Below are 26,089 nucleotides of genomic sequence, written 5' to 3'. Positions count from 1 at the left end.
AGTGGCATTACCAGCAGGAAGAATCAGATAGAGTATGTGAAGATTTTTTTGAATTGATACTACTATAAGAAAGCCAGATTTGTTTTAAAAAAAGGTGTTTATGAAATGATAAAGAAACTCAGAGGTTTTTTTTTTAAATGACGCGCTTGTTTTATTAACCCGACATTGTGACATAGTACGATCGGGTTTGGTGTTATATTTTCCCGTTTAAACTGCTGAAAAGATAACACTTGACACGTATGTACAAGTAAACATGTACTTTGGTCAAGAGAATTTGTTTAGGGGTATATATTTACATACCGAAACAATATCTCTAACATTATATTTCTCTGTTGTACGAAATCTTAGAGGACGGAACCATGGCATATGTTATTATAATATGTCTGATAATATATTGATGTGCATTTTCGTTTGATTTCAAATGTGCATTTAGCATTCTATCAGTGATCGAAATAAATAGGATAAATACTGACAAAAATAGTTTTGAATTACTTTAATGCTTCAATTTCCAATAGACCTTCAAATTTGACTCTTCGAAAATTTACAGTAATAATATAAACTTTACTAAAACAAAATCCAAAAATACATTCAATGGCTAGCTGCAAATATAATTATCCCTTATATGATTATTAACTTATTCAACTACAACACAGTGACTTTTTTGTACTTTTACAATAAAGTATCATGTTTGTTTTGGTATTCTATGTCAATCACAAGGAAACAAAAGACGCCCCATACCATCTCTACAAGATAAAAATATTTATTCAAATATGAGCAGCCTCATTATATGAAATATTGCTTCTATATGCTAAACGTTCATTTACCGGTAAATTCATAGATGTCACAAATTTATAATTTGTACTCATTTGAAATACAGGGGGCCTCGGTGGCCGAATTGTGTAAGTAGTCGAACTACTGTATCACTAGCCAGTCAACACTGAGGTTGTGAGTTCGAATCCCGCACGTGGCAGCTAAGCTAGATTCCAATCTTAATTGATTAGGATTGTCAGTTTTCCTACCGAAGGTCGGTAGTTCTCTCCGGGCACTCCGGCTTCCTCCACGAATAAAAACTGACAGCCACGAAATAGCACAATAGTGGTGAAAGTGTTGTTAAACACCAAACAATCAATCAATCAATCATAAGAAATACGCCTTCCAAAATATACTTACAGAAACAGACATTTAATATATATTTTAGTTAGCTTGACATGTGTTTATGAGGTACGCTCAAAGAAGACAAATACACAAAAAGTTTCATGGTATTAACATAAAACAAAAGGGTCCAACAGTACAGTCAAAACTATATAGAAAAATGAAAATAACACCAAGTCTTTATAAATTGTATGCATCCGAAGCGCTTTTCTAGAGTTACCTCCATCATCAACTTTCAAAACCAAAAATTTGAAAGGCAAGGATGTATAAGTACTCAAACACAAGAAGAGCTATATGACCAAAAGAGACCTAAAAATAATAGCCAAAACTCATGTAAGGTCAACTTTGTCTGAGGGAGTTGGAACCTTAGTTTCTTGATAATTTCTAAATTTACCAACGGACAATTTAAGAAACTTTTATGTACTAGTATGTTTTTAATTATGTTAGTACCGAAGCACTGACAATGAGCTGATGATACCCTACAGGACTAAAAGTCCACCATCAGTGCTAGAAAATATAAATAACACTTTATAAAGTGTATGCGTCCGAAGCGCGTTTCTTGAAGACGATCTTTTAGAAAATGCATTTAATAAGTTTACAATCAACCATAAAGTTGAAACAGTTAATTCGTCCATGTATAACTATTACGCCCCTCCTTTTCCTTGGACCCTGAATCCGCCCCTGGTATACAGGTATTATGCTGTCCTTCATTTCAGACAAAGCGTAAATAGAAGGCTGCATCACAGGAAATATACCAAGGTTAAAACATAAACTTAAAAGATAAACAGGATGTTATGTACATATAACATGTATATATATAAAACACGTATTTTATAAGGAAGCCGCCTGGTAATCGTTCTCTTGCACATAAATCATCATGTTGGTCACAAAGGTTAGTATAAACTTTTGTTGTGAAATTGTTTTTGGCAAAATGAAAAGGGGGTTTGCATCGCTTTATAATATAGTATAAGATTACTCGCTCGTAAAACTGAAATCTTAAAAGAGTTCCAAAGAAACAATTAACAATGCATGGAACCGCTATAATGTATCGACATTTCGTTCGTATTTAATATTAGACGCCATCTAATCATCCATCGAGATGACCTCCAAACACTGCCGACCGTCATATAACCCGATATTATTATAAAAAGTAAGAAAAGCACGAACAATCGTATAATGACGATTTTTCCATGTCTGTATGATTTCATGTTAAAGATTAAAAATATATGTAAATCACCGTTTTATCTGTATAAGAATGATATTGTGTGGGACCCATATCAGTAAACTAAATTGTTATTCCAGGTGTGACCCTTTTTTCACTTTTCAATGTTGACATTCTTTTCTTTTGATGAATGAACATGCTGACCGTATGCTTTACACATGTGCAACCATCTTCACTAAAGTTTAGATAAAAGTTGCATGAATACGGATTCAAATGAGTATATTCATTGACTTGCAAGCCAATAGTTTTTTTTTTTTAGCTTATTTTGATGAAATTGGACTAAATTGACTGCTAATAGCGAAATATTATTTTGAAAATGGTGCACACGACTTTCAAACCCGTGCGTACGACTTTCAAAATGGTTTGCACATTTTTAAAAGTCGTTTGCACCATTTTAAAATTTTAGCGCACCAGTTTTTAAAAGACGTGTGCACCAATTTTAAAATGTCGTGCGCAAGAGTTTCGAAGTTGTGAGCACCAGTTTGAAATACGTGCACCCGATTTTTTATACTGGTGCGCACCAGATTTAATCTCCGGGAACATGACGAAAATAATTATATTTTCATAGCACTTAAGGGGCTCCGTTGTATCTGTGACTATGCATCCCTTTAAAAAAATATGTTATTTAAAGTAAAAAAAGTATGTATAAAGAATCTGTCTGATTTTTTCAGCTTCTGGGTTTAATAATTTTAGTAGCTGATGTTTTGGGAGACGTTCTTCCTGTGATCAGAGATCGCAGACAAGGTATTTATATGTATAAAATGAAAGTGTCTTTGAATAAAAAATTACAGATCACGATCACCAAATGACTTTTTTTCAGAATGATTATGACTGAAACTTCTCTCCAATTCTACGCTCTATGTATTTCTAAAGATATTTCATATAATTTTGAAATCGTTTTTATTCAAGAAACAAATGAATGATAAAGATATCCAAATCATAATCCAATTAATAAAAAACTCCTTTTATACATTACACATAAAATCCAATTTACGTTTAAATGTAGCAAAACAACACCAAATATTAGTGGATAATAAATAATGCATACAACAACCAACACATCTAACTTTAAAGTATATATAATAAATAAGATAGATTTGAATTGAATTATTTTAAATGTTTTTTTTAGATATTCAAATAACTTTCATGATGTCGTCATATGTTTCTTCTCAAATACATTTTTCAATGCAATATCTTATCTACATACATTCCATTTGTCGTCATTAACCCAATTAACTAGAGCTCTGCCAATTAACAATTACCTATCTTAACTGACCTGTATAAATTATAATCTACAAAAGATGTTAGTTCGAAGAGGAGGGGGCCGGGGGGGGGGGGGGGGGGGGGGTTTGGGGGGGGGGGGGGTTAAAATAACACTAAACATTATTATGTTTTCACTTGGAGGACAACTTCTATATTATGTCCAAAGTTTTATGACACCAAAGAGGCTTACATTCCTTGGAACAGACACCAAAGTTTACTAATGACAATTCTTTGAAAAATCAGTGTTATCGGTTTTCTTAACTCATCTTTGATCGCAGAGTTAAAACTAAGTTCAAAATGTGTGGTGACTGAAGAAAATGTGAAAGAACTCAAGTTGAACAGATTTGTCCTTACAACAGCCCCGAAAATACCTACAGGTTGTACACCTATATAATTGATTCGGGGTGTAGAACTATGGTCAATCCAAATCATACACATCTCCTTATGTATGTATTTTTATCCATTTAAGGTCGGGCAATCCTAATAATCCTTGCATCTCTAACCGTGCATGCTGTGCAGCTTTGATACGAGAAAAGGAAAAGTCTAGTAAAGACAATCCAGAAAATGTTTCTACTCTAGATCAACATATACCACGCCAGGTTCAAAATAATTTTCCAAACAACAACAAACTTCCGAATCGTCCTGATTCATAGAGAAAAATAAACATCGTATAGAGTTACTATTGCTCATAGCTTTTTCTCTTGTGTGTTCTGGGTCAGGGCAAAAATATGATTCTAGTCTGCGATTAGGACTAATATAAGTGGTTTGTACGACCATCTCTTGAAATATAACTTGATGTCTCAGAAACTGTAATCGTTGTAATAGTGACCTTTCAGAAACATTTCATACATTTTACGATTTGTTATATACTATAATGATATTGACGTAACGGGTATTGTTTTATGTATATTGTTCATCCTCGGATTATTGGTCCGGGATCGTATGATCCATAATATAGTCTTGTCTCATATGACATTATCCCGTCAACATAGGGGACCAGCTTTGATATTTCTCCATTTCAATCCACTAGTCATTAAATGTAAAGTCTGTTTAATGGTCACATCTTCAATATTTATATAATATCTCCAAATATCATGTATAATATACGTCATATACAATGAGTGAACACAAATACAATCTCTTGATAAAGTGCGCGTGTGTACCAGTTGATATTCTAACCAGAACCTTCTATATATTTATGCTCAAACTGACCAGTCTCAACTTTCTCGTGATAACGTACTATTACATCTGCTGTTTATTTTACACCAAACCTTGCTTTATGTTTACTGAATATTTTGATAAATTTGACTATGTTATTGCAACTCTACAGTACATGATCATCATCCCATGTACAGTATACACTGTCAACATAAACGATTAAAGTATTGACAATCAACTCTTTGATGCAATTGACCTCGCCACAATTTTATAATTATCATCTGCCGAAAATTACAAAGGCTTATTTGTCATGTAAATTTGAATGTAATTTTACTAGCTGTCAAAACTTAGTCCATGTTACTACACTAGTTGATGCCTATGTTCCAGAGAATATGAGTATTTGGACCTTACGCGTATGCTCTTGACCATATGCGTATACTCATATGGTCCGACCATACCGAAATCGGCACCATTTACTAGCTGAAATCATTTATCTTTGACATATTGTCTGAATCTAGGTGTATATCTCATCTGCCTTCGCTAGAGTCATATTAAAGCGCCTTTATCCTGTCGAAACCACAGGCGTTAGGGGCATGAACCTTTTTTTTCCTTTTTCTCTTGGTGTTCAAATTAATTTTATGCTAATTTCTACTAATTTTCACGTAATTGATGCGGTTTTGTTGCTATACATATGGTCATACAATTACAGTTGTTAATACTTGCTGCCTCTCTATTCTTATTTTCCACACAAGAATAAAGGGACAGCATGTGTAAACTACTCTTATTGTAAAATCGTATCAATAGGACCCTAAATAACTAAAACTGATGTGAAATATTTAAGAAATTTAATTTACATAACAAAATTAGGCTTTATACAACGAAATATGGATAAATGTCCAATGAATATAAAACGTCAGGCATATATAACTCTAGTAAGACCAACACTAGAATTTGCTAGCAGTGTCTGGGACCTACATCCAAAAAAACACATACACCAACTGGAAATGGTCCAAAGAAGAGCAGCCAGATTCATCAGACATGAGTATTTTCGAGACCCGAGCATAATATCATCTTTATTAGAGGACCTAAAACTACCACAATTACCGGAGAGACGAAAAACATCACGTCTACTCCCTTTTCACAAAATAATCCACCAACTTATTGCAATCCCAATTCCAGAATACTTGATGACACCAGCAAGAATGACTCATCAGTTCCACACAAATTGTGTTTTTATCTACACCGGCGCCGGTATATCTATGTTAAACACCTGTACATATGATTTTAAAAGAGCACAGTTTGGATGACACAACAACTTTATCTCAAATATTCGTGTGATCTTTACGGATTACAATGTAGATGTGGGATAATGCTTTGAAATATACTAAGTTTTCACCATTAACCCATTAACAAGTTATAAAATTTAAAATTGAAGGCAAAGGGGGGAGGGGGTGTAAAATAAAAGATAATTTATGTTCTATCATGTATCTTTTTCCATGATTCTATTAATATATTGAATTGACATATTCCATTTAGATACTACTATTTTTGCTGATCCATCTGTCACCATTAGAGATTTTTTTTTATCTTTTTTGTTTAAACAAGTAGTTCCAATATATTAAAATTTTTATGTGTCATTATTAAAAAAAATGTTTAGTTTGGTGCAAAAAGAGATAACAGACAGCCACTAATTATATACGACACAAACATTTTAAAATCATTTTGAACATGTTGTATCAGTCTTGTTTTTTACTTGTTTCATATTTTATCTTTTCTAGTTGTTGCTTGCAGCGAAAGGCAAACTTATGGAGAAAGTGAGTAAACCAAAAAGATAGAAATATTAAATGTATTATTTGAATTGGTGTTTTTTTTAAATATCTAAAAACCTTAGCTTTTCAAGCCTATCATACACGCATTCTTAAAAAGATTTCAAAGAAACTAAATCGTCAATCAAGGGCATTAAATCAATATGAATGCGTAAACTTCTCTTTTTACTGGCAAACCTGTTGAAATGTGTTTGTACATGTGAGATGATTTCACTATACTTATGTAGTTACTAAGCAAATTCCCCCAGTTTCTTCCTTACTTTCCTCATTTTCAAAACCGTTTTGAATTTTGTATGTAATCCATCTTGTTTTAATATATCGGATCAAACTAAATTATAACATCTTGAATTACCTCTACACAAATCTTTGTATTCGTTGATTTATTTATCAAGTCAACAATCTGCAATTTGTACGCACACAAAGTTATTTTGAAATTACCTTGTTTTTATTAATGTTATGAGGTCTTTGGTGGATATATATTTCATTTACATGCAAACCACATCTCCTTATTTTTGTACACATCAGGTACACCCGAGATATAAGTACTGGAAGTCGAAAATATTTAACATTTGAGATTACAAAAACCAAAAGCAACACTATATTGAAAAGCCAAATTTAGCTGAAGTTGAATTTATGGATAATTCTCCGAGAATAAATGTGATAACAAATTACATTAACAGGAAATAAATCCAAATATTTGTAAACCGTTAAATAATTAAACATAAGAAAGATTTACTGGATGTCACTTGTAGTAGTATAACTTGCCTTTTTATAAGTATAATCATTAGTGCTTACATCCACTTCATTTATACTTTGGTGGATAGTTGTCTCATTGGCATTCATACCACATCTCCTTATTTTTATTTTGCTACTAACGATTAGCCCTGTGTCGATTCAATGGTAGGTATAGTGTCCGGCTGAGACCCGGGGGCTGAGATCATGTTTTTTCCAGTTAATCTGTCCACTATTTTCGAGTGTAGACCAGTTTTTTTTCAAGTTATATTATGTTGACATGCGATCATGTCGATTTACTGCTGTTTTGCAAGTACAATAATTTTATTTATGATTGTTCGTCTTATGCTGATTACATTACATGTTTTGAGCACAAACGACGCACAATTTCCGTGTTGTTCACTAAAATTCGGTCTTTTATGTTGTCCGGTTTTTTCGACAGCAACATTATTAAAACGTCCAGGTTTTTTAACAAATGGTCCGGGTATTTTTTATGAAAATATGAATAAGAAAGAAGACGTGATTAGCCTTAGAAACTGACTTTTTCTAGTTTATAACTGTAATTTAGTGAAGGACAATATTATATATTCCCAATAAGTTACTAAACAAATTTAACCCTTTTTAATTTTAATGCAAATTTTCTGTTCTGAAATTGTTTTACCATAACCTTGCAGTATGAAAATATAATAGAAATCACTGTATTTATAAAACGGTCTGTAGCACCGAGTACAGGGGACTTATAGTTTTTTGTTTAGGGGCCAGCTAAAGCCCGCATGCGGGTGCGGGATTTTCTCGCTGTGTTGAAGACCCATTGGTTGCCTTGGGCTGTTTTCTACTCTTTGGTCGGGTTGTTGTCTCTTTGACACATTTCCCGTTTCCATTCTCAATTCTATTATATCAGAAAAAAAGACCCAATTCTTCAAAACTATTCTTTTCACAATTTAAACACTTGTCAACCTGGCCTTGGGATAATGAGCTTTACTAAGGTATTATAGTGCGTTATTGCTTTGTGAACAACTGTAACATACGCTTGATCAGACTCCTATTCACAGAAGTAGCATTTGAACATTGTGCTTGTTTTTCCATTTAAGGAACGGTAAAACCATCAAGACAAATAGTAAATGAAACATTAAAGATGTGTTTTCTGTTAAAAACCTATAAATACCCGCTAAACACACTATATTTACGTACGTCTCAATCAATTGTGCTTACATAAAGATTGTTTACATCACGAATATTTAGTGGATGGAATCCATATCAGTACGTTAAAGACAGTTCACATCGTTATTGAATCGACATCGATATACGTATGTTTTGATTGATACAACATGTTTACCTGGGCGTTGACTTACTTGGATGCAAAATTATTTGAGCTATCAAAATATAAGTATGCCGATGTCCATTTAATTTATAAGCTGTGAAAAACAAAAATATATACAAATAAACGATGCTTTTTTTATGAAATGTGCGTGTTAATACAGCATTATCAAACTGGTTCAATGTGTTGGTATCGTGCTTTGAAAAGTACTTTATATGAAACTTTTCATTGTTTTTTAAACGTAAATGCACTGACATATAACATTTTAAGTCAGGAGTTTTGTTTATTCACTCGATTAAACCTGGACCACACTAAAACAAAACCGGACTGCCTAGAAAAAACCATATACATATAAAAAAAATTATTCTCAAAATGTCCTTGACATTCCAATTACAAGATATTTTGAAAAGTGTCTGTCAGTGAATATCTATGGATATATTATTCCATGTATGCATTTCCTTTGACATTTGCATTGGTATTTTTACAAAAATGTTATTATTCTATGTTTTGACATAAAAGCATTGTAAGGCTAAATTAAACATTCATAACACAAAATAATGTAGAGTTGATAATAGCTTTTTATCACAAATACCAAATTACCTTTAGTTACTTTATATTAAGTGTAAGCATCTATTTCGTGTCTTAACAGAAAGGAGGTCTGTTTGTTTCCATTTTTTTTTTTATCATATTCACTCGAAAAAACACGATCCGAGCCGGACACAATTTTCTTTGCAAGTTATTTTTCTCACCAAACATTTTACGGTACTATCATGTATATAGCCAAAAAGTTGCGGATTGTCCTTTAAATATTTGATTTTGGATTGATAGAGTATTGATGAAAGTTGTACTATACTGCGGTTGTTTAATTTTTGCGCCTTTAGACTACATATTTCTGTTGTATTTTCTACATTGAAATTCTGTACAGAAATACGATAATTGGTGTTTACAAAAGATAAGGTGTCTTGCTTTTGCATGAAGTTGTTGTATGAAGTTTACTCCTAACGAAAGTACAGCCGCAGACTGGTTCTCTCCCTTGCAACATACGGTTATCTGTCAGAGCCAACCGGATAAAGGACAGGGAACCATTCTAGTACAATCGCTAATCTAAACATACAATCTAAAAATAATTGACTTCGGGTTTTCTTTCAGTTATTGCGGCCATTCTTTCATACGATGTTGTTATTGTTGTGCTTGTACTTGTGTTTTTGTTATCATTTATATTGCTATTATAAAGTTATAAAGTTAAGTGCCTTTTGGTTATCAGAGTTGTATTGTATGTTCGTTTATTTACCTTTGTTAATTCAATGATCTAAATTGAAAAAGGGTAACAAGTTTAAACCTACTACATTTGGATGTGCCGTCTTGTGTAAAGAACTTGGTCAGTTTGGGCTTATTCGCATTTCGACTTAGATGTCACTCTATATAAAGAAAAATTTCTCATCCCACCCGTGTATAAATTTTTAGATTAAGTTTGTAAGAATTCAACATAGGCGAAATGGAAAATTATGAAAACATAAAACCAAAGCAAAATTAATTCGTGTTCAATGAAGTTTATAAACGTACTGTATTTACTCGATACATTCGTGTTCAATGAAGTATAAATGTAGTGTGTTCACTCAATACATTCGTGTTCAATGAAGTATAAATGTAGTGTGTTTACTCAATACATTCGTGTTCAATAAAATATATAAATGTAGTGTATTTACGCAATACATTCGCGTTCAATGAAGTATAAATGTAGTGTGTTCACTCAATACATTCGTGTTCAATGAAGTATATAAATGTAGTGTGTTTACTCAAAACATTCATGTTCAATGAAGTATAAATGTAGTGTGTTTACTCAATACATTCGTGTTCAATGAAGTATATAAATTTAGTGTGTTTACTCGATACATTCGTGTTCAATGAAGTACACATATAGTGTGTTTACTCGATACATTCGTGTTCAATGAAGTATACATATAGTGTGATTACTCAATACATTCGTGTTTAGTGAAGTATAAATGTATTGTGTTTACTTGACACATTCGTGTTCAATGAAGTATAAATGTATTGTGTTTACGCGATACATTCGTGTACCATGAAGTATAAATTTAGTGTGGTGTTTACTCAAGACATTCGTGTTCAATGAAGTATAAATGTCGTGTGTTTAATCGATACGTTCAATGGAGTTTAACTGTAGTGTGTTTACTCGACACATTCGTGTTCAATGAAGTATAAATGTAATGTGTTTATTCGATGCTTTTTTGTATATACTGGTGTATATTTGAAGGAAGACGCTGTGCGGTCAAAGACGGCGTTAAGCAGTTGTTACAGAAAAGAAATGAAGATTGGTCCTGGGGAGAACGTGTAGAAGCTGAAGCAATAATTGCACTTCACTTAGCAAAGTACAAAGTATTCAAAAAGACAAAGGCATCTTTATACATCAGTGTAAAACAGATGAATATAGATCTGTTATCCGCTTTATCCAAGTAAACATTTATTATTGTATATTTCATATTCAAAGTTTACATTTATATTTATAGCCTGGCATCCGCTCAACCTCTTCTTCGCGTCTACTGTCGAGCAGTGAGCCAGGATCCAAGGCTTGTATATCTACTAACCAGATTACCAGTGGTAACACAATATGAATCTTAACTGCATTGAATAGAATTATGAATAACTAAATCAATTCCGGGTGCAAACATCAGTACGTGATTTTTATGTCCCGAGGAAAAGAACAAGCAGAGGTGTCAGTTTTATTGATTGAAAAGCTGTAGCCACGAGAGCAAGACATCACCATATCTTAAAACCGCTGCAATATCATTTTTTTGTATGTGATGTTCATATGGCCTATATAATGATGTTTTGGGTTTTCCTATAACATAAGCTCTTTTTTTCTGTAGAAACAATTCTTTGACCAGTAAGGAGTGGGGGCGTGGCAAGCTTGCATATTATGTATTAGGAGTAAAAGCTACTTGTCAGGATCCAAGAGATTTTTATGGCCATGACCTGATAGACAAACTCAAGAACCATCTAATAGTGTCATCTAGCTACCTTGACAGTAATAAATTTGCCTATTCGTTGATTCTTATAGCTTTGTGTAAAGCTGGCGAACCTATTGATACTCACAATTTAAATGATATCTCAACAACCCCAGGATATTACACATTTGGTGTTGGTAAGTTGCTCCGGTCCGTTATACTGAATGATGCCATTTTAATTGAAAATAGTAAAAAATTATAAAAAAATATTTCACGGTATTGAGATTTTAAATTTTTAATCATTTTGATTTTATCACAGTCGTCCGTTGCATATTTGATATTTTTGTTGTTGCTGAAAAATGCATTTTATCGGCAAGTTTTTCATATTTCATGAAACAATGTATTTTTTTAAAAAAATTTTATGGAACTGTATGATAGTTGAAGTTATGGGTTTCTTTGAAAAAGAACGAATATTCATTATATTAGTTTTAAGTAACGCAACAAAACATGAATAATGTACTTTAACTAGGGTTTCCATGCTAACAAGAAATGATAAAAAAAAAACAAATAAAAAACTAGATGTGTCGGAACTACACGAATTGCCCCACTCGCCAAAAAAAAAAAGAAGCCAGTTTTTAAGAGTGGAAATTTGAGAGTGAAGGTCCGTATAACTGTTATTTTCAGTCTTAGTCCAAATCCCGTAATTTCGACAAAAATCAGCGGAGCGGAACTAAACGTAAACTGGATCTGTAACTCATAGTAGACTCACATACTAAAAATCAGCTCAATATTTGAAGGCGTTTAGAAGAAAAGTCTGTATAACTGTTATTTTCACGAAATTTTCAAAGTCCAAAGCCCGTAATTTCGGCAAAAATCAGCGGAACGGAACCAAACGTAAACTCGATCTGTAACTCATCATATAAAACTCACATACTAAACATTAGCTCAATATGTGAAGGCGTTTAGAAAACAAGTACGTATAACTGTTAGTTGCGGAAAGACGGAATGACGGATAAGGGTAACACTATATGGCCATAAAAGTGTCTATTAAGTCAGTGGTTGATATCGATACAAAGGTTACCATGATAGCACCAGGGTGATAATCGATCAAGTAAAAACTTCTTTTATAATTAAGATATAAACTAGATTCTTTATTAAGGATGTTCGCTGATATTGTTTTTGACTTTTTGTCAGATATTTAAAATCCTCTGATTTTATCCATGTAGTGCCACTAAAAATTTTTCTTTTCATAATTTTATTACATATAGTTTAAAAGGCCATTATTCAAAATATCATAAAATCCTTGTTATGTTTTCATAGTTTTTGAAAGAAAAAAGGTGTCAATGTTAAGCGAATGAAAAATCTAGAGAGAATCCAGTCAACTTTTCAATCTCCAAAACAAGGACACGGACCTTTCATTTTTTTCTGCATTTTTAGTTCCGTTGTTTATATACTATCAATGTATAGCATTCTTTAGAATGCTTGTTTTTTTTAAAACAGAATAGCCATTATCCTTAAAGTATATCCAGGGTCAACAAACTAATAAATTTTAAGTACTTCGATTGAAATTTCAGATGAAGCTTCTTTAGTTTACATGGCCTATCATTGTATTGGTAATCCAACATACAAGAAAGCAGAAGACGCAGCGTTCAATTTTATTCTCAAAGCAAAGAATAAAAATGGAACCTTTGGCAATGAGTACTCAACTGCCCTAGCTGTGCAGGTATATAATTGGATTTACCACTAACATAATCAGCTTGTTGGCGAAAACATTTATTTACATTTTGTTTCTCATACTAGCATCGTTACAAACTGTTCCTACATGAAAGCGTGTTATATTTTGTGAAAACCAGTCCGTTCACCAATTTAATCATTTGGCTTTTATAAGGGATACCCCTTCAAAGGAACTAATACACTAACCATAAATTAATAAAATGTTATTGTTAAACATAAACTTAGCGTGGTTTCTTCGATACCAACTGGCCAGATAATAACCTCAATTAAAGATGATACAAGTTTTACTTTCTTATACGTTTACATGTAAATAGTTGATTTGAGAACATAAAATATATGCACAAGTTTCCATTCTTTGCTCTGCCGTGACATAAGTCTTCGTTTGGATCGTATCTGAATTCTTATAGTAATGTATGTACCTATTTTCATTTTTGGAATGATCTGCTGCAGGATTATAAAATAATTATATCATATTATTATGAAATGTTCACTTCATCCAATGATTTGGCTCACTATTATCTACAGAAAATTTCTGTTAGAATTCGTGACAGTCGCACTGCAGGTGTGTTGAATGAGATAGAAACAAATAAAAACGGAGGAATGGGGGATCTGAACAGTTCAACCAAACCGTCTGAGATTAACTTTGCTTGAGGGAGCTGTAATCTTATCATTAATTTAGTAGAATTTCATTATTTCTGAATCAAAAAGTTACAGACAAATGTTTATAATATCATGCAAGTATCAAATGACTCAAAAATATCAAATTTACAAACTAATTTTTTGGGGCCCTTTATAGCTTACTGTTCGGTGTGAGCCAAGGCTCCGTGTTGAAGACCGTACTGTGACCTATAATGGTTTACTTTTATAAATTTTGACTTGGATGGAGAGTTGTCTCATTGGCACTCATACCACATCTTCTTATATCTATGTACTTCTAACAGTTTCATACCAGGTGAAGATTGAATGCATATGATTTTAATGTGGATTCCTATGCGGTATCAGTTTTGCTCATTGTTGAAGGCTGTACGACGACCTATAGTTGCTAACATTTACGTCATTTTTGGTCTCTGGTGGATAGTCGTCTCATTGGCAATCATAGCACATCTCCTTATTATACATACATGACACATTGATGGGTATATTATGAGGAAATGTTCTATATTTTACCAATATTTTTCTGTCCGTAGAAAAATGTTCAAATATTGGATTTTGTAGCCTAAAAGGTATACTAAAGAGAGTTTTTTTTTTATTCTCGCTTTGGCACTAGATTTTGGTCAGCATGATACTGATTAAGCACTTGGCGATAGTTTGAACTCAATACTTTTCATTGTTCTTGAAATTGCCAATATACCATGAATTTTTGTTATCATATCATGATTATACAGTAATTACTTTGCAATTTTAAGGCAATATTTGCAAGTGGAAAAAGAACATTAAGACGCCAGACTAGGACTGGAATAGACTACATGGTTGATTCAATAGGTAATGTTAATATATTTTATAACTACTGAAATAGATAATTCCCCGTCAATTACTAAATATGGTTTATCACAATTAGAAGGTAATATCAAAGAAATTACTCCAATAAAGAAGAAACAATTGACTAAGGAGGAGATATGTTAAGAGTCATTATTTGGCCCCTGAAATAGGAAAACTTATTTAAGCCTTTCCAAATTATGTTAGTTTTATTAATAGACGAACCAATTGCTTTTGTCTTGAAACTTTAGAACAGATAGGTCAATTGTGCTGTCACTATGATGTAATAAACATGTCGAAATTTACGTATTTGACATAAAATTGCCATTTGACGCAATATATATATAAGCATGAGCTTTACCCTAATAGATATTTTACATACGATATTATCTTTGAAAAATACATATCTTTTTGGGTAAAGATATTATTCATATCTAAATATTACTGACAAGACCTCAAAATGAGGCTATGTTGTCAGCTTTTACTATTGGCAGTTGTAAAAAGTTTGAAGCCCTATTACACATATGGAAGACTAAAAAAAATCATACTGATGTCCGAGAGACTTTTGTAATATCTTCAGATCGTCTGAAGGATGTAATTTGAGATATTTATAGTAATTTTGATTTTCGAATCCAAGGGACCCTTCTCATACCTTCCCCTTTAAAAACACGTAGAAAAATATATATTTATGTTAGTATAATCATACTGTGATATATTGACTTTTTTGTAACTAAAATGTCTGCGCTGATAATTACATGAATAATTTTATGCAAATTATCCATAAAGTTAAATACACATAAAACAATTTTCATATTATTTCAATTTTCAAGTTATGAAAACCAAATGAAAAAAAAAGAACATATTGAAATAGCGCTTGAAAATTTTAATTGCTTAAAGCCTAGTTGCAAAATTAACATACATTTTCGGACGAATATATAATGTAATACATGAGATTATAAAAAGAATAGTCGGAGATCTAAAAAGATCGACATTACCTTAGACAAAAGAAAAATACAAACAGACGAACGACCGTCTGCAGAACACTACACAGAAAACTAAAGCTTAAGCAACATGAAACAATTAAAAGGATGACAACTCAGGAGCTACGGAAAGATAAACAGTGCTTTCTGCACTAGTGGTACCTGTCTTATTGCTTATAGCAATTGAAATCCAATGATAAGTCGTATACGGCGATTATATGAAATAAGTAGAGATGATGGGGGCTACGACAAGTGGTACAAGTCTTAGACATCTGTGTCAAATTTCAAAATGGATACCTTATAGGTGTCTATTGATAATAAGGGTAGTTAGTTGGGTTCTGTTCTGAATGACTTGTAATCCATGTCTCCTTTCATTTATATCCAAATCATGATTGCATCTGAACAAAGGTACCACAGAGACATATGTCAAATAAATTAGGCAACACCATGCTCAAATGAAAAATGAGGATCAGACAAACAAAAAATCTCAAAACACAAAACACAAATCCTAACAAAAACCAGGGTGAGCTCAGTTATTATACCAAAAGTGATTTGATGATAAGTCGCATTAATTCTGAATGTCAAAATCGATGAAAACATGAATGAATTGTGGCTACAAGTGTATCATATTCATGAACATTAACCAAGTCCTGTCTGAGGGTGTCCGATCTCAACTTTACCACTTAGAACCCATTGTTCAATAGCTTCCATGTAAAAAGTAACATTTTAGCATGGGCAGAAAACACTACACTGTAACAACTATTGACTGGGAGTTCTCCATATGTAGGTGCTGTTTGAATGTTGCTACATAGAAATGGTATGTCCGCAAAGGGGAAAATTGAAATTATATGTTTAGTTGTTTACTTAAATGTTCAACCGTCCATTCAATGTGATTTTTTGGATTTAAGTGGAAAAATGATTTGAGTGTACCTGTATTTTCTTTTATTTTAAGTTAACTGGGATACCTGCGATTAAGATAGCCACCAAACTTTGAATTATTCAGTAGGATAATATTATCTTAAAAGAGTATACTAGTCTTTTCTTGAAAAACGACAGTGTGATGTTGTGTCTCGTGCGAATAAAATAACAGCCGTCGAGGACAGGTGCACCGTTAGTTCCCATTGGAATACCGACTAATTATAAAAACATTAATTAAACGTAACAAATATGTTGTTTATATACATGTTTTCAAATGCCTCATGGTAATCATTGTCCTGGTTTGAAAAATGGTATCATGGATAATATGTTAAATAAACGCATTTAATGGTATATAAAGTCATTCGTTTGGTAATTCCAAAATTCTTGCAAAACGTCTCAACCCTAACCTCCAACACCTTCCCCTGATCAAACCTCTGGGTTTTTTTCAACCGTGCATTTGAAAATTTCAAACCTTTAGCGAGGATTCTCACATTCACCCCGCCTCCAGTATAAAGACCTGCAGGAATGATTTATTTCTGTTAACTTTTAGTTATTATGTTTTTTCCTTTTATGATTGCTTACTTGACTTAATCCACTTCGTCCCATGGGGGACATAGGGCGACCACAGTAGCTTTCCATCTTTTCCTGTCCTTGGCTAGTTTCTTTGCTTCACCCCATGTTTTCCCAATTTTCTGTAGATCAGATGTAAGATCTCTGCGCCAGGTGGATTTTGGTCGCCCTCTTTTACGATGACCCTGAGGATTCCAATCTAACGCCTGTCTAGTTACATTTGTGTTGTTTTTACGTAAAGTGTGTCCAATCCATTTCCATCTGCGTGTTGTTATCGTTCTTTCTATTGGTTCTTGTCTTGTCCTTTTCCACAATTCTTTGTTGCTAATGGTGTTTGGCCACTTGATTCCAATGATGTTTCTTAGACACCTGTTTATGAAAACTTGTAATGTTTTTGTAGATGCAGCTGTTAGTCTCCAAGTTTCTGACCCATAGAGAAGTATAGATTTTACATTTGAGTTGAAGATCCTGATTTTGGTGTTTGATCTAAGTGCTTTGCTCCTCCAGACTGGTTTAAGGATAGCAAAGGCTTGTTGAGCTTTTCTTTTTCTTGATTGGATGTCTTCATCTGTCCCTCCTGATGTACTGATGACACTTCCAAGATATGTAAACTCTCGGACATCTTCAATTTCAGCATCTCTCACTTTGGTTTTGTTAAGTTGGTTTGCGTTTACCCTCATAGATTTTGTCTTTTTCGAATTGATGTATAGTCCTACTTGTTTTGCCGTTGTTTCAAGGTTGGTTGCTTGGTTTTGCGAGTCTTCAAGGCGATGGGAAAGCTGGTAGATATCGTCTGCAAAGTCAAGGTCTTCGAGGCATGACTGTAATGTCCATTTAATACCTAGAGGAGTGTTGTATGATTTCCGACTCACCCAATCTATAACTATCAGAAAAAGGAGAGGGGAAAGTAAACATCCTTGTCTGACACCGGTTGATACAGGAAATGGATCTGTCAGAGTCTCTGCATGGCTCACTTGACATGTAAAACCGTCATAGAGCTGTTGGATGACGGATATGATTTTTTCAGGTATTCCATAATATCTAAGGATGTTCCACAGTACTTGATGGTCTATACTATCAAAGGCCCTCTCGAAATCTACAAATGTTAGGTATAGGGATGTCTGCCACTCAATGGTTTGCTCAATGATGATTCTTAATGTGGCAATTTGGTCAATACATGATCTCTCTTGTCTGAAACCGGCCTGTTCATCTCTCAGTAACTTATCAACTTCTTTCTTTAACCTCTGTAGGATGATGTGACATAGGACTTTGCTAGGAATGGAAAGCAAAATAATACCTCTCCAGTTGCTACAGATTGATTTGTCACCTTTCTTTGGTAGTTTAATAAGGATTCCTTTACGCCAGTCATCAGGTATATGTTCGTCATTCCATATTTTGTTTAGTAGTTGATGAAGTTTATCAATACAGATGTTATCCATTGCCTTTATAGCTTCAGGGGGTATGTTGTCAATTCCTCCTGCTTTTCCATTCTTTAGTTGTTTTATTGCAGCATTTACCTCTGCTTTAGTTATATCTCCTGTCTTGATATTCAGGACCTGTCTCTCTTCGATGTTAGGTGGGTCTGTTGGAGGGGGTCTGTTTAGCACTTCTTCAAAATGATCTTTCCATCGTTTTAATTGTTCTTCAATTTTGGTAATAACATTGCCATTTTTATCTTTTACTGTAGCGTTTGAGTTGGATCTTCTGCCACTTAGTTGTTTAGTTGTGTTGTAGAGAGATTTTATGTCTCCTTTGCTACACGCAATTTCTGCTTCTTGTGCTAGTTGTTCAACATAGTCTCTTTTATCATGTTTACAGTTCTTCTTCACTTCTTTGTCTTTCTCTCTATAAAGGTCTTGTGTTTGCCTTTTCTGTTGTCTTGTGGTGGCATTTAAGACTTTTTCTTTGGCTTTTCTCCTTTCTTCAACCTTAACCCATGTATTATCTGACATCCAGTTTTTGCGTTTATACTGCATATATCCTAATGTTTCCTCGCATGTTTCTAGAATTACATTTTTTGTCTGCTCCCATGTGTTGTTAATATCATTGTTCTCTATATCAAGGTCACTTATAGCTGAGAATCTGTTTTGAAGAGATATTTGAAATTCTTCTCTTATGTTTGGTATTTTAAGCTTCCCAACGTTAAACTTTCTTCTTTTGACAACTGTTTTTTTTTGGGCTAAAAGTTTCATCTTTATTGACCCTATAACTAGATGATGGTCTGATGCTGCATCTGCTCCTCTTTTTACCCTTACATCTTGCAGTGATGACCTCCATCTCTGAGAAATAGTTATGTGGTCTATTTGGTTTTCTGCATTTCCTGCTGGTGACACCCAGGTTACCTTATGGCAATTCTTGTGTTTGAAGAGTGTTCCTCCTATGACAAGGTTGTTGGTAGCACAGAGGTCTGCAAATAGTTCACCATTTTCGTTCATTTTTCCTATCCCATGAGGACCGATTTCTCTCTCCCATCCTTTTCTTTCTGATCCAACCTTAGCATTTAGGTCACCCATAAGTACCAATAGGTCCCTTTTTGGTACTTTTTCTATAGTTGTTTGTAATGAGTGGTAGAAGTCTTCCTTTTCACAGTCATCTGCACCATTGGTTGGGGCGTATACTTGTATCACGGTGGTTTTTTGGAAACGTGAGTTAAAGCGTGCTGTGATAATTCTTGGTGAGATGGGATTCCACTCTATCAGAGCTGTTTTAGATCTTTTTGTTATTAGAAATCCAACTCCCTTTTCATGTGGGTCATTTTGTTTGGTGTTTCCGGAATATATAATTGTGTGGCCTGTATTCAAATTTGTCATGCCTGATGTGTTCCATCTAACTTCGCTTAGTCCTAGAATTTCAATCTTGTATCTATTCATCTCTTTTGCTACTTGTGCACATTTACCACTTTGGTATAGTGTTCTTACATTCCATGTGCCTATTCTGGTGGTGAGTTTGTTTGAAAACAGCTCCATCGGCCTTCGCGTCATCTGCTGTTTTCGGTTAAAAACATGTTCTTCCTCTAGTCTGTGACGAGAAAGAGTAGTTGCTTTTGTAGTCGTTTCTGTAATCAATATTTTTTTCCAAGGCAGGGTGATTAACCCTACGCTTAACCCCCTGGGCCCGGAGGACCGGCAGCTTTTCTGTAGGGGTTTCCATCCCTTAGACGATTGCTGCTGCTATCGAGTTCCATCTACCCGGATTTTCTGTCTGGTTTTACTACCATAGCCTTCAATTCAAAAATCCAATCACAAGGCAGTGATACTATTTAACCCATAGCTGGATTCAGACAGGTATATTGTCTTAAAAGATGAAGGCTAAGACATCCCGGTGATATGAATTCCTTTTTCACTAAATTTATAGTAACTGTGATTTTGACATTTGATTATAGAACTCAAAATAAAAAAGGATCTACAATAAATTCAAATGTAAAAATAAGGAGATGTGGTATGATTGCCAATGAGACAATTATCCACCAAAGCTCAAATGAAGCGGATGTAAGCAATTATAGGCAACCATGCGGCCTTCAACAATGAGAAAAATCCATACCGTATAGTCGTCTATAAAAGGCCCCGACATGAAAAATATGACCGGACGTGATAGGGTATTTGTTTCCAATTCCGTGAGAGGTCTTAGAGTTACAGCAGAAAACCTATTATCTTTTGTTTATTTTAAGCAGCTAAAACCTTATGTATGATCCAAAAATCAAATGGATCATCTTATCAAATGTTACCATATATAATTGCCATATTTGTTTTCATTCAATGTAATTTAAATCAGACCATTGTTTTTCTCTCTTTTGAAAAGATGTTTCACATTTTATATTTATATCTGGGCCTTCAACGGTATAGCTTACTACAAGGTTCGGGTTTTGCTCATCGTTAAATAGCTGTCTCAATGTCAATCATACCACAACTCGTTATTCATGTTTGTTATTCATACCATGTAAGGTTATAGAGACGTAATTCGGAAACTCCTTACCTGGACAAATTTCAGTCTATTTAACAGTAATTATGACCTTACCCTAAGAATTAGTGATTTCAAAATCAATAGGGAACTTCCTCTATATTTGACCTCAGTGTGATACATGACTGCATTCTTATGTGAAGGATTTGATTAAGCTCCAGAAACCACTTTCCTGCACAAATTGCTGTCTTTTCTAGTCACAATTACCTTGACCTCATAGGTAATGACCTCAAAATCAATAAGGATCTTTTTCTCATTATATGTGACTAAATTCCCATGCGGGGTTGAATCCTGATAAAAAATGTTTGATATAGCATCTGAAACCAATTTTCTGCACACATTTCGGTCTATTTTTAGTATTTTCGTAATGTCTTACTCACTGACGGACGGACTAACGGACGAACTGACAGAAGAACGGATGGACAGGTAAACAGTATATACCCCGCATCGTTTACATTTGAGTATGAGAACGACTATTTAAAGATAAAAATTGTCCAGAAGTAGCGAAAATGCTATTAACCCATTTTCAGCTTGGTGTTCATTGTTAGAAATACAACAACTAATCGAGCTCTTGCAGCACGTTTATTTGGTTTTTCTATATATTGTAGACAGAAACAATAATCCCTTCACATCTCTACTGCTATCAGTGTTGCCAGCGATAGCAAGAAAATCTCTTCTAGATATTGGATCATGGCAATGTACGAGACCAGAACAAGGTAAAGCATTTGTGATGATACTGCTGTTTTATTTCCTTCATTTAGCATTTGTATAATTCGTTCACTTTTTACACTCAATCTTCCCTTATGAAAACATATATTACTAAAAGGCGTTATAATTCATTAATATGCCTGATTGAGAAAAAAGGCAACCAGTTAGAATATTTCAAATATAGCTACAATAATTAATAGTTTTTCTTATACATTACATTATTAAGTTATGTGAGATGATTTCATTTTTTACTTACATGATTAAGTTGGAAAAATATGAAGCGACACTCCCTCCAAAAAAAGAAACAAAACAAACAAACAGGCTGTAGCAGAAACACACATTATTTGATTTCCGAGCACGCGACACGTGTATCTGGAATAAACTTCATTAGAGAATGAAAAAATCTTTAGAAAGTCACAAACGTTTGGGAACACAAGCTGAAATCAAAAAGTTAAAGTTACATATCTTCCCTTCAAAAATAATATATATGTGGGAGCATTTGTGTCCCTAGGACATTCTCTATTCACTTTTTCAGAAATTGCAGATTAACTTAAATGGAAAACTACATACTTTCGATCAATGTTCATATAAATTCAGATAGGAAAGAACAGAAAGTTTAAAATAACTTGATAAAACCCTAATCAATGTCGTTTCGAACGCAGTTTCTCACATATTCTCAATGCGTGTTTAGTAGTGCCTAATAACATTTCTGAATTTCTAATGATTTGTTGCAAATGGAGGCCTCCCCAAGCTATTGTCCGTAAACGGACGCAAATATGTCGAACTTTCAATATGGAAAACCCGTCCCCCCAAATGATTCATATACTATCTTAGTCAAATCAAGTTATAGAAGCATATATTGAATACAATGTGGTTATTTTCTCTACCAAACCACTTTTCTTATGCACGAGATGGTTTCACTATTACTTCTATTATCTCTCTTTCTATTTCTTAATTCTATTTCTTTATTCTATTTTTCCTTATTGTATTGTTTTTATTAGATCAATATTGATTTTGCTAAAATGATCTTTTACAACGCTCAGAACGATTGTAATGTTCTTTTTTTTTGTCATGATAGTGAATGGAGTTTTAAAACGAATATACAGGTCATACATCGTGGCAAAACGTTTTGAGTTGCCTTTACGGATTGTCTATCTTTGTATGTGTCTGATGAAAAGTGTAAATCCATGTCCCAGTTTCATATACTATAACTTGAAATATTGTAGCTTATGCAATACACTGGTTTATATTCATTTATTGTTATACAAACCGTCTGCATCATTGGCGCTGTGCGCACATTATTTTTGTTTGATTTAGTCATAATCAAAATAAATGACGACATTTTCGAGCTGTACAGTAGACCAACTGCCCTTCAGTAACTAATAAAAGGGGTACTGACACTGTATTCATTGTAAATTTCAAACCTTTTACTTTTGTTTTAGGAACAACAACTCCTTCGACGCCAACCTTTCTTGTAGGAATAACTGTATTCAATAACATAACCGCAATAGATTACGATCGCACATGGTCAGCTACTCTCCGACAAGGACAAACTTTGTATGATGCTCTTGTTTATCTAAACAATACAGATTCGACATTTAGGTATGTTTCATCCCGTAACGTTAGTTTATTTTAACTTTTAAAACTTTGTATTCTACGTTGTCTATATTACAAGCATCAAAGTCAATAGCATGAGTCAATGATTATTATTATCATTTAGGTAGCTATACAGAAAAAAATGAAACTACAAGTGTATTTCATTTCATAATCCTTTCGAATATTTACACTTGGAATATATTATATTATATGCCTTTACTGTCTTTATTTTTAAAAGACATCACACGAGTTTCTACTTATTCTCTGCAATGCTCGTGAGAGGCAGATTTCCAATTACATGTATTTAATAGAAGTGAATGGAAAGAAAACAAATAATAATAAATAAATAATTATTATTTCTTGACAAAAAGAAAATAGCAAATAATCGTCTGTTGACACCAAATTTCTACACAGACTCAAAACCAAAAGCAAAGGGTCTGCGTCGTTATTTCAGTTCTTCTTTAAACTTACAGTGAGGCCTGCAACACGAGGATAAATCTGCTGTCAACGGTAGAACCTTTTTTTCAAAACGATGTTATCTGAAAAACTACATGTAGCTGTTTTTCAAGAGAAATCTAGCGTTCTTTGTACAAACACACAAGGAACACGTGTACTGCTTCGATGATATAAAAAGTTAAATTGTTTAGATAAAACAGTCAATGAAGATCACACGAAAAATTTTTCATTCATAATATAAAGTTGGTAAAAATTGCCTGCATGTGTATATAACTATACTATTTTAAGTTTCCTGTATACATTTGGATTGTATATACCATTTTGTGTATACATCATAATTACAATGTCTAAATGTTTAAAGTTTGAATTTGATGGTAGAGAAGAATAGTATTATGATATATGTATATTCATCTGTCGATACTTATTTTTTTAATTTTTTTACCGCCATTCAAAAAGTTTCAAAAGTGAAACTACAACATGGGGTCAATATATCACTTCAATCAATGACATGACAGCGTCAACTGATGACAGACAGTACTGGCAAATATTAGGAACCGACGGCAGTCCTTTACAGTATGGTAATTCTTACATTTTATTTCAAATGTTGCAACAAATGTCTCATTTCAAAGCAATTATGATGTCAAAAATGAACTTTCTTCACCTATTTGTCTTTATTTTTTAATAATTTAATTTATTGAAATAGAAATATTTCAGGCTACAATGTTAACAAATTGATATGAATTATAAACAATAGCAACACACCACGTGATCAATCCTTAATGCTTTATTTTCTCGCAATTTGTTCAGCAGAACCGATGTCGCCTATATTTTTCTTTAGTTTCATCAATGTAGTGTATACAGAATTTTGTTTAATATAAGAGACAACAAAATAGAAAAATTCTAATATAAAGTCCTATTACAGTGAAAGCTCTCTCACAGGCAAACAACCCATAATTGAAAAATATAAGGGCATACACCACAAGCACGGGGACACATTCTACTGCATCCACACAGCACGAGCAACAAACCCTGCAGTAAATAGATATAAGAAGATGTGGTATGAGTGCCAATGAGACAACTCTCCATCCAAGTCAAAATTTAATAATAAAAATAGCAGGCTTGAATGAGTATTTATAAACATTTGAAAGCTCTCTCACAGGCAAACAACCCATAATTGAAAAATATAAGGGCATGCATATTTAGGTAACAGAAAGTGGTTGCTTTAGTCTAAATCTTTAATTTCGTTTCAAAGACTTATGTTTTTATGAATCGATAATGATAATAATTGTAATAAGAAGAACAATAATAATAATACCTTAGCAATACGGATCAGTAATAATCATTATGCAACATTACTTACAGCTATGTTTGTCTTTTTAGGAGCAAGCCAAACATTTCCGAGCCAGGGTGATAAATACACCTTTAAATTTACCATATGGTGAAAAATATATATGTGATAGAATTGCTCTCCATGCATTTTCAGTCACAACTGTTAAGTTGGTGTTGTCAAAAATGAATGATGGGTCTTTATTTGGATGCTTTTATACTTTCCTAATAAATGATGCAACAATTAATCCTCTTATCATCATAGTCTTTCCAGGAAAAAAGTATAAACAAAAACTCCGAGGTAAATTCAAAAAGGGAAAAGTCCATAAACTTAACAAAATCAAACGCTCGACTATATAAACAAACGAAACGAATGGAAAACAACTGTCATATTCATGACGTGTTACAGGCATTTTCCAAAGAAAATAATGGGTTAAACCTGGTTTATAGCTAGCTAAACCTATTGCTTGGCAGTAGTTTATAGTTCCGTTTTATAGACAAAATCGGAGAGCAACCCAGACAGACATAATTGGGATCAAGCAGACCAAACTGTGTAAGTTGAAATATACATCATATACATACAACACAACTGACTTAAAAAATCAAAATAACATACATGTTCGTTGTTGTTCTGCGGTTTGCATGTTGTGACGACTATTATATTATTTGTTTGTGCGTTTCTCTGTGATGAATGTTCTTGCGTGTGTTTGTGCTGTATTTCTTTCACGTAGTGT

General features: G+C 33.4%; 1 protein-coding gene across 1 annotated transcript; it reads left to right on the top strand.

Moving 5' to 3' along the window:
- The first annotated feature begins 1,977 nt into the window (after nt 1-1,977).
- Nucleotides 1,978-25,603, top strand: LOC127739461 (cobalamin binding intrinsic factor-like). Its single transcript, XM_052251256.1, has 11 exons — nt 1,978-2,044; nt 3,046-3,118; nt 6,574-6,609; nt 10,944-11,142; nt 11,557-11,831; nt 13,209-13,357; nt 14,775-14,850; nt 21,878-21,985; nt 23,420-23,579; nt 24,486-24,607; nt 25,410-25,603. Exons 1-11 carry the CDS (start codon nt 2,030-2,032, stop codon nt 25,469-25,471), a joined length of 1,275 nt encoding a protein of 424 aa, XP_052107216.1. The 5' UTR covers nt 1,978-2,029; the 3' UTR covers nt 25,472-25,603.
- Nucleotides 25,604-26,089: the final 486 nt, after the last annotated feature.

This window comes from Mytilus californianus, unplaced genomic scaffold (genome assembly GCF_021869535.1).
Source record: "Mytilus californianus isolate M0D057914Y unplaced genomic scaffold, xbMytCali1.0.p SCAF_4, whole genome shotgun sequence".
NCBI lineage: Eukaryota > Metazoa > Mollusca > Bivalvia > Mytilida > Mytilidae > Mytilus > Mytilus californianus.
Note: the sequence above shows the minus strand (reverse complement) of the source record. Positions and strands in the feature narration are given on the sequence as shown.

What these genes read in the sequence shown, in the direction of transcription:
- LOC127739461 (XM_052251256.1), top strand. An exon ending in ATGTACGAGACCAGAACAAG is followed by an intron (nt 21,986 to 23,419) that starts GTAAAGCATTTG and finishes CTTTTGTTTTAG; the next exon opens with GAACAACAACTCCTTCGACG. An exon ending in AATACAGATTCGACATTTAG is followed by an intron (nt 23,580 to 24,485) that starts GTATGTTTCATC and finishes CCATTCAAAAAG; the next exon opens with TTTCAAAAGTGAAACTACAA.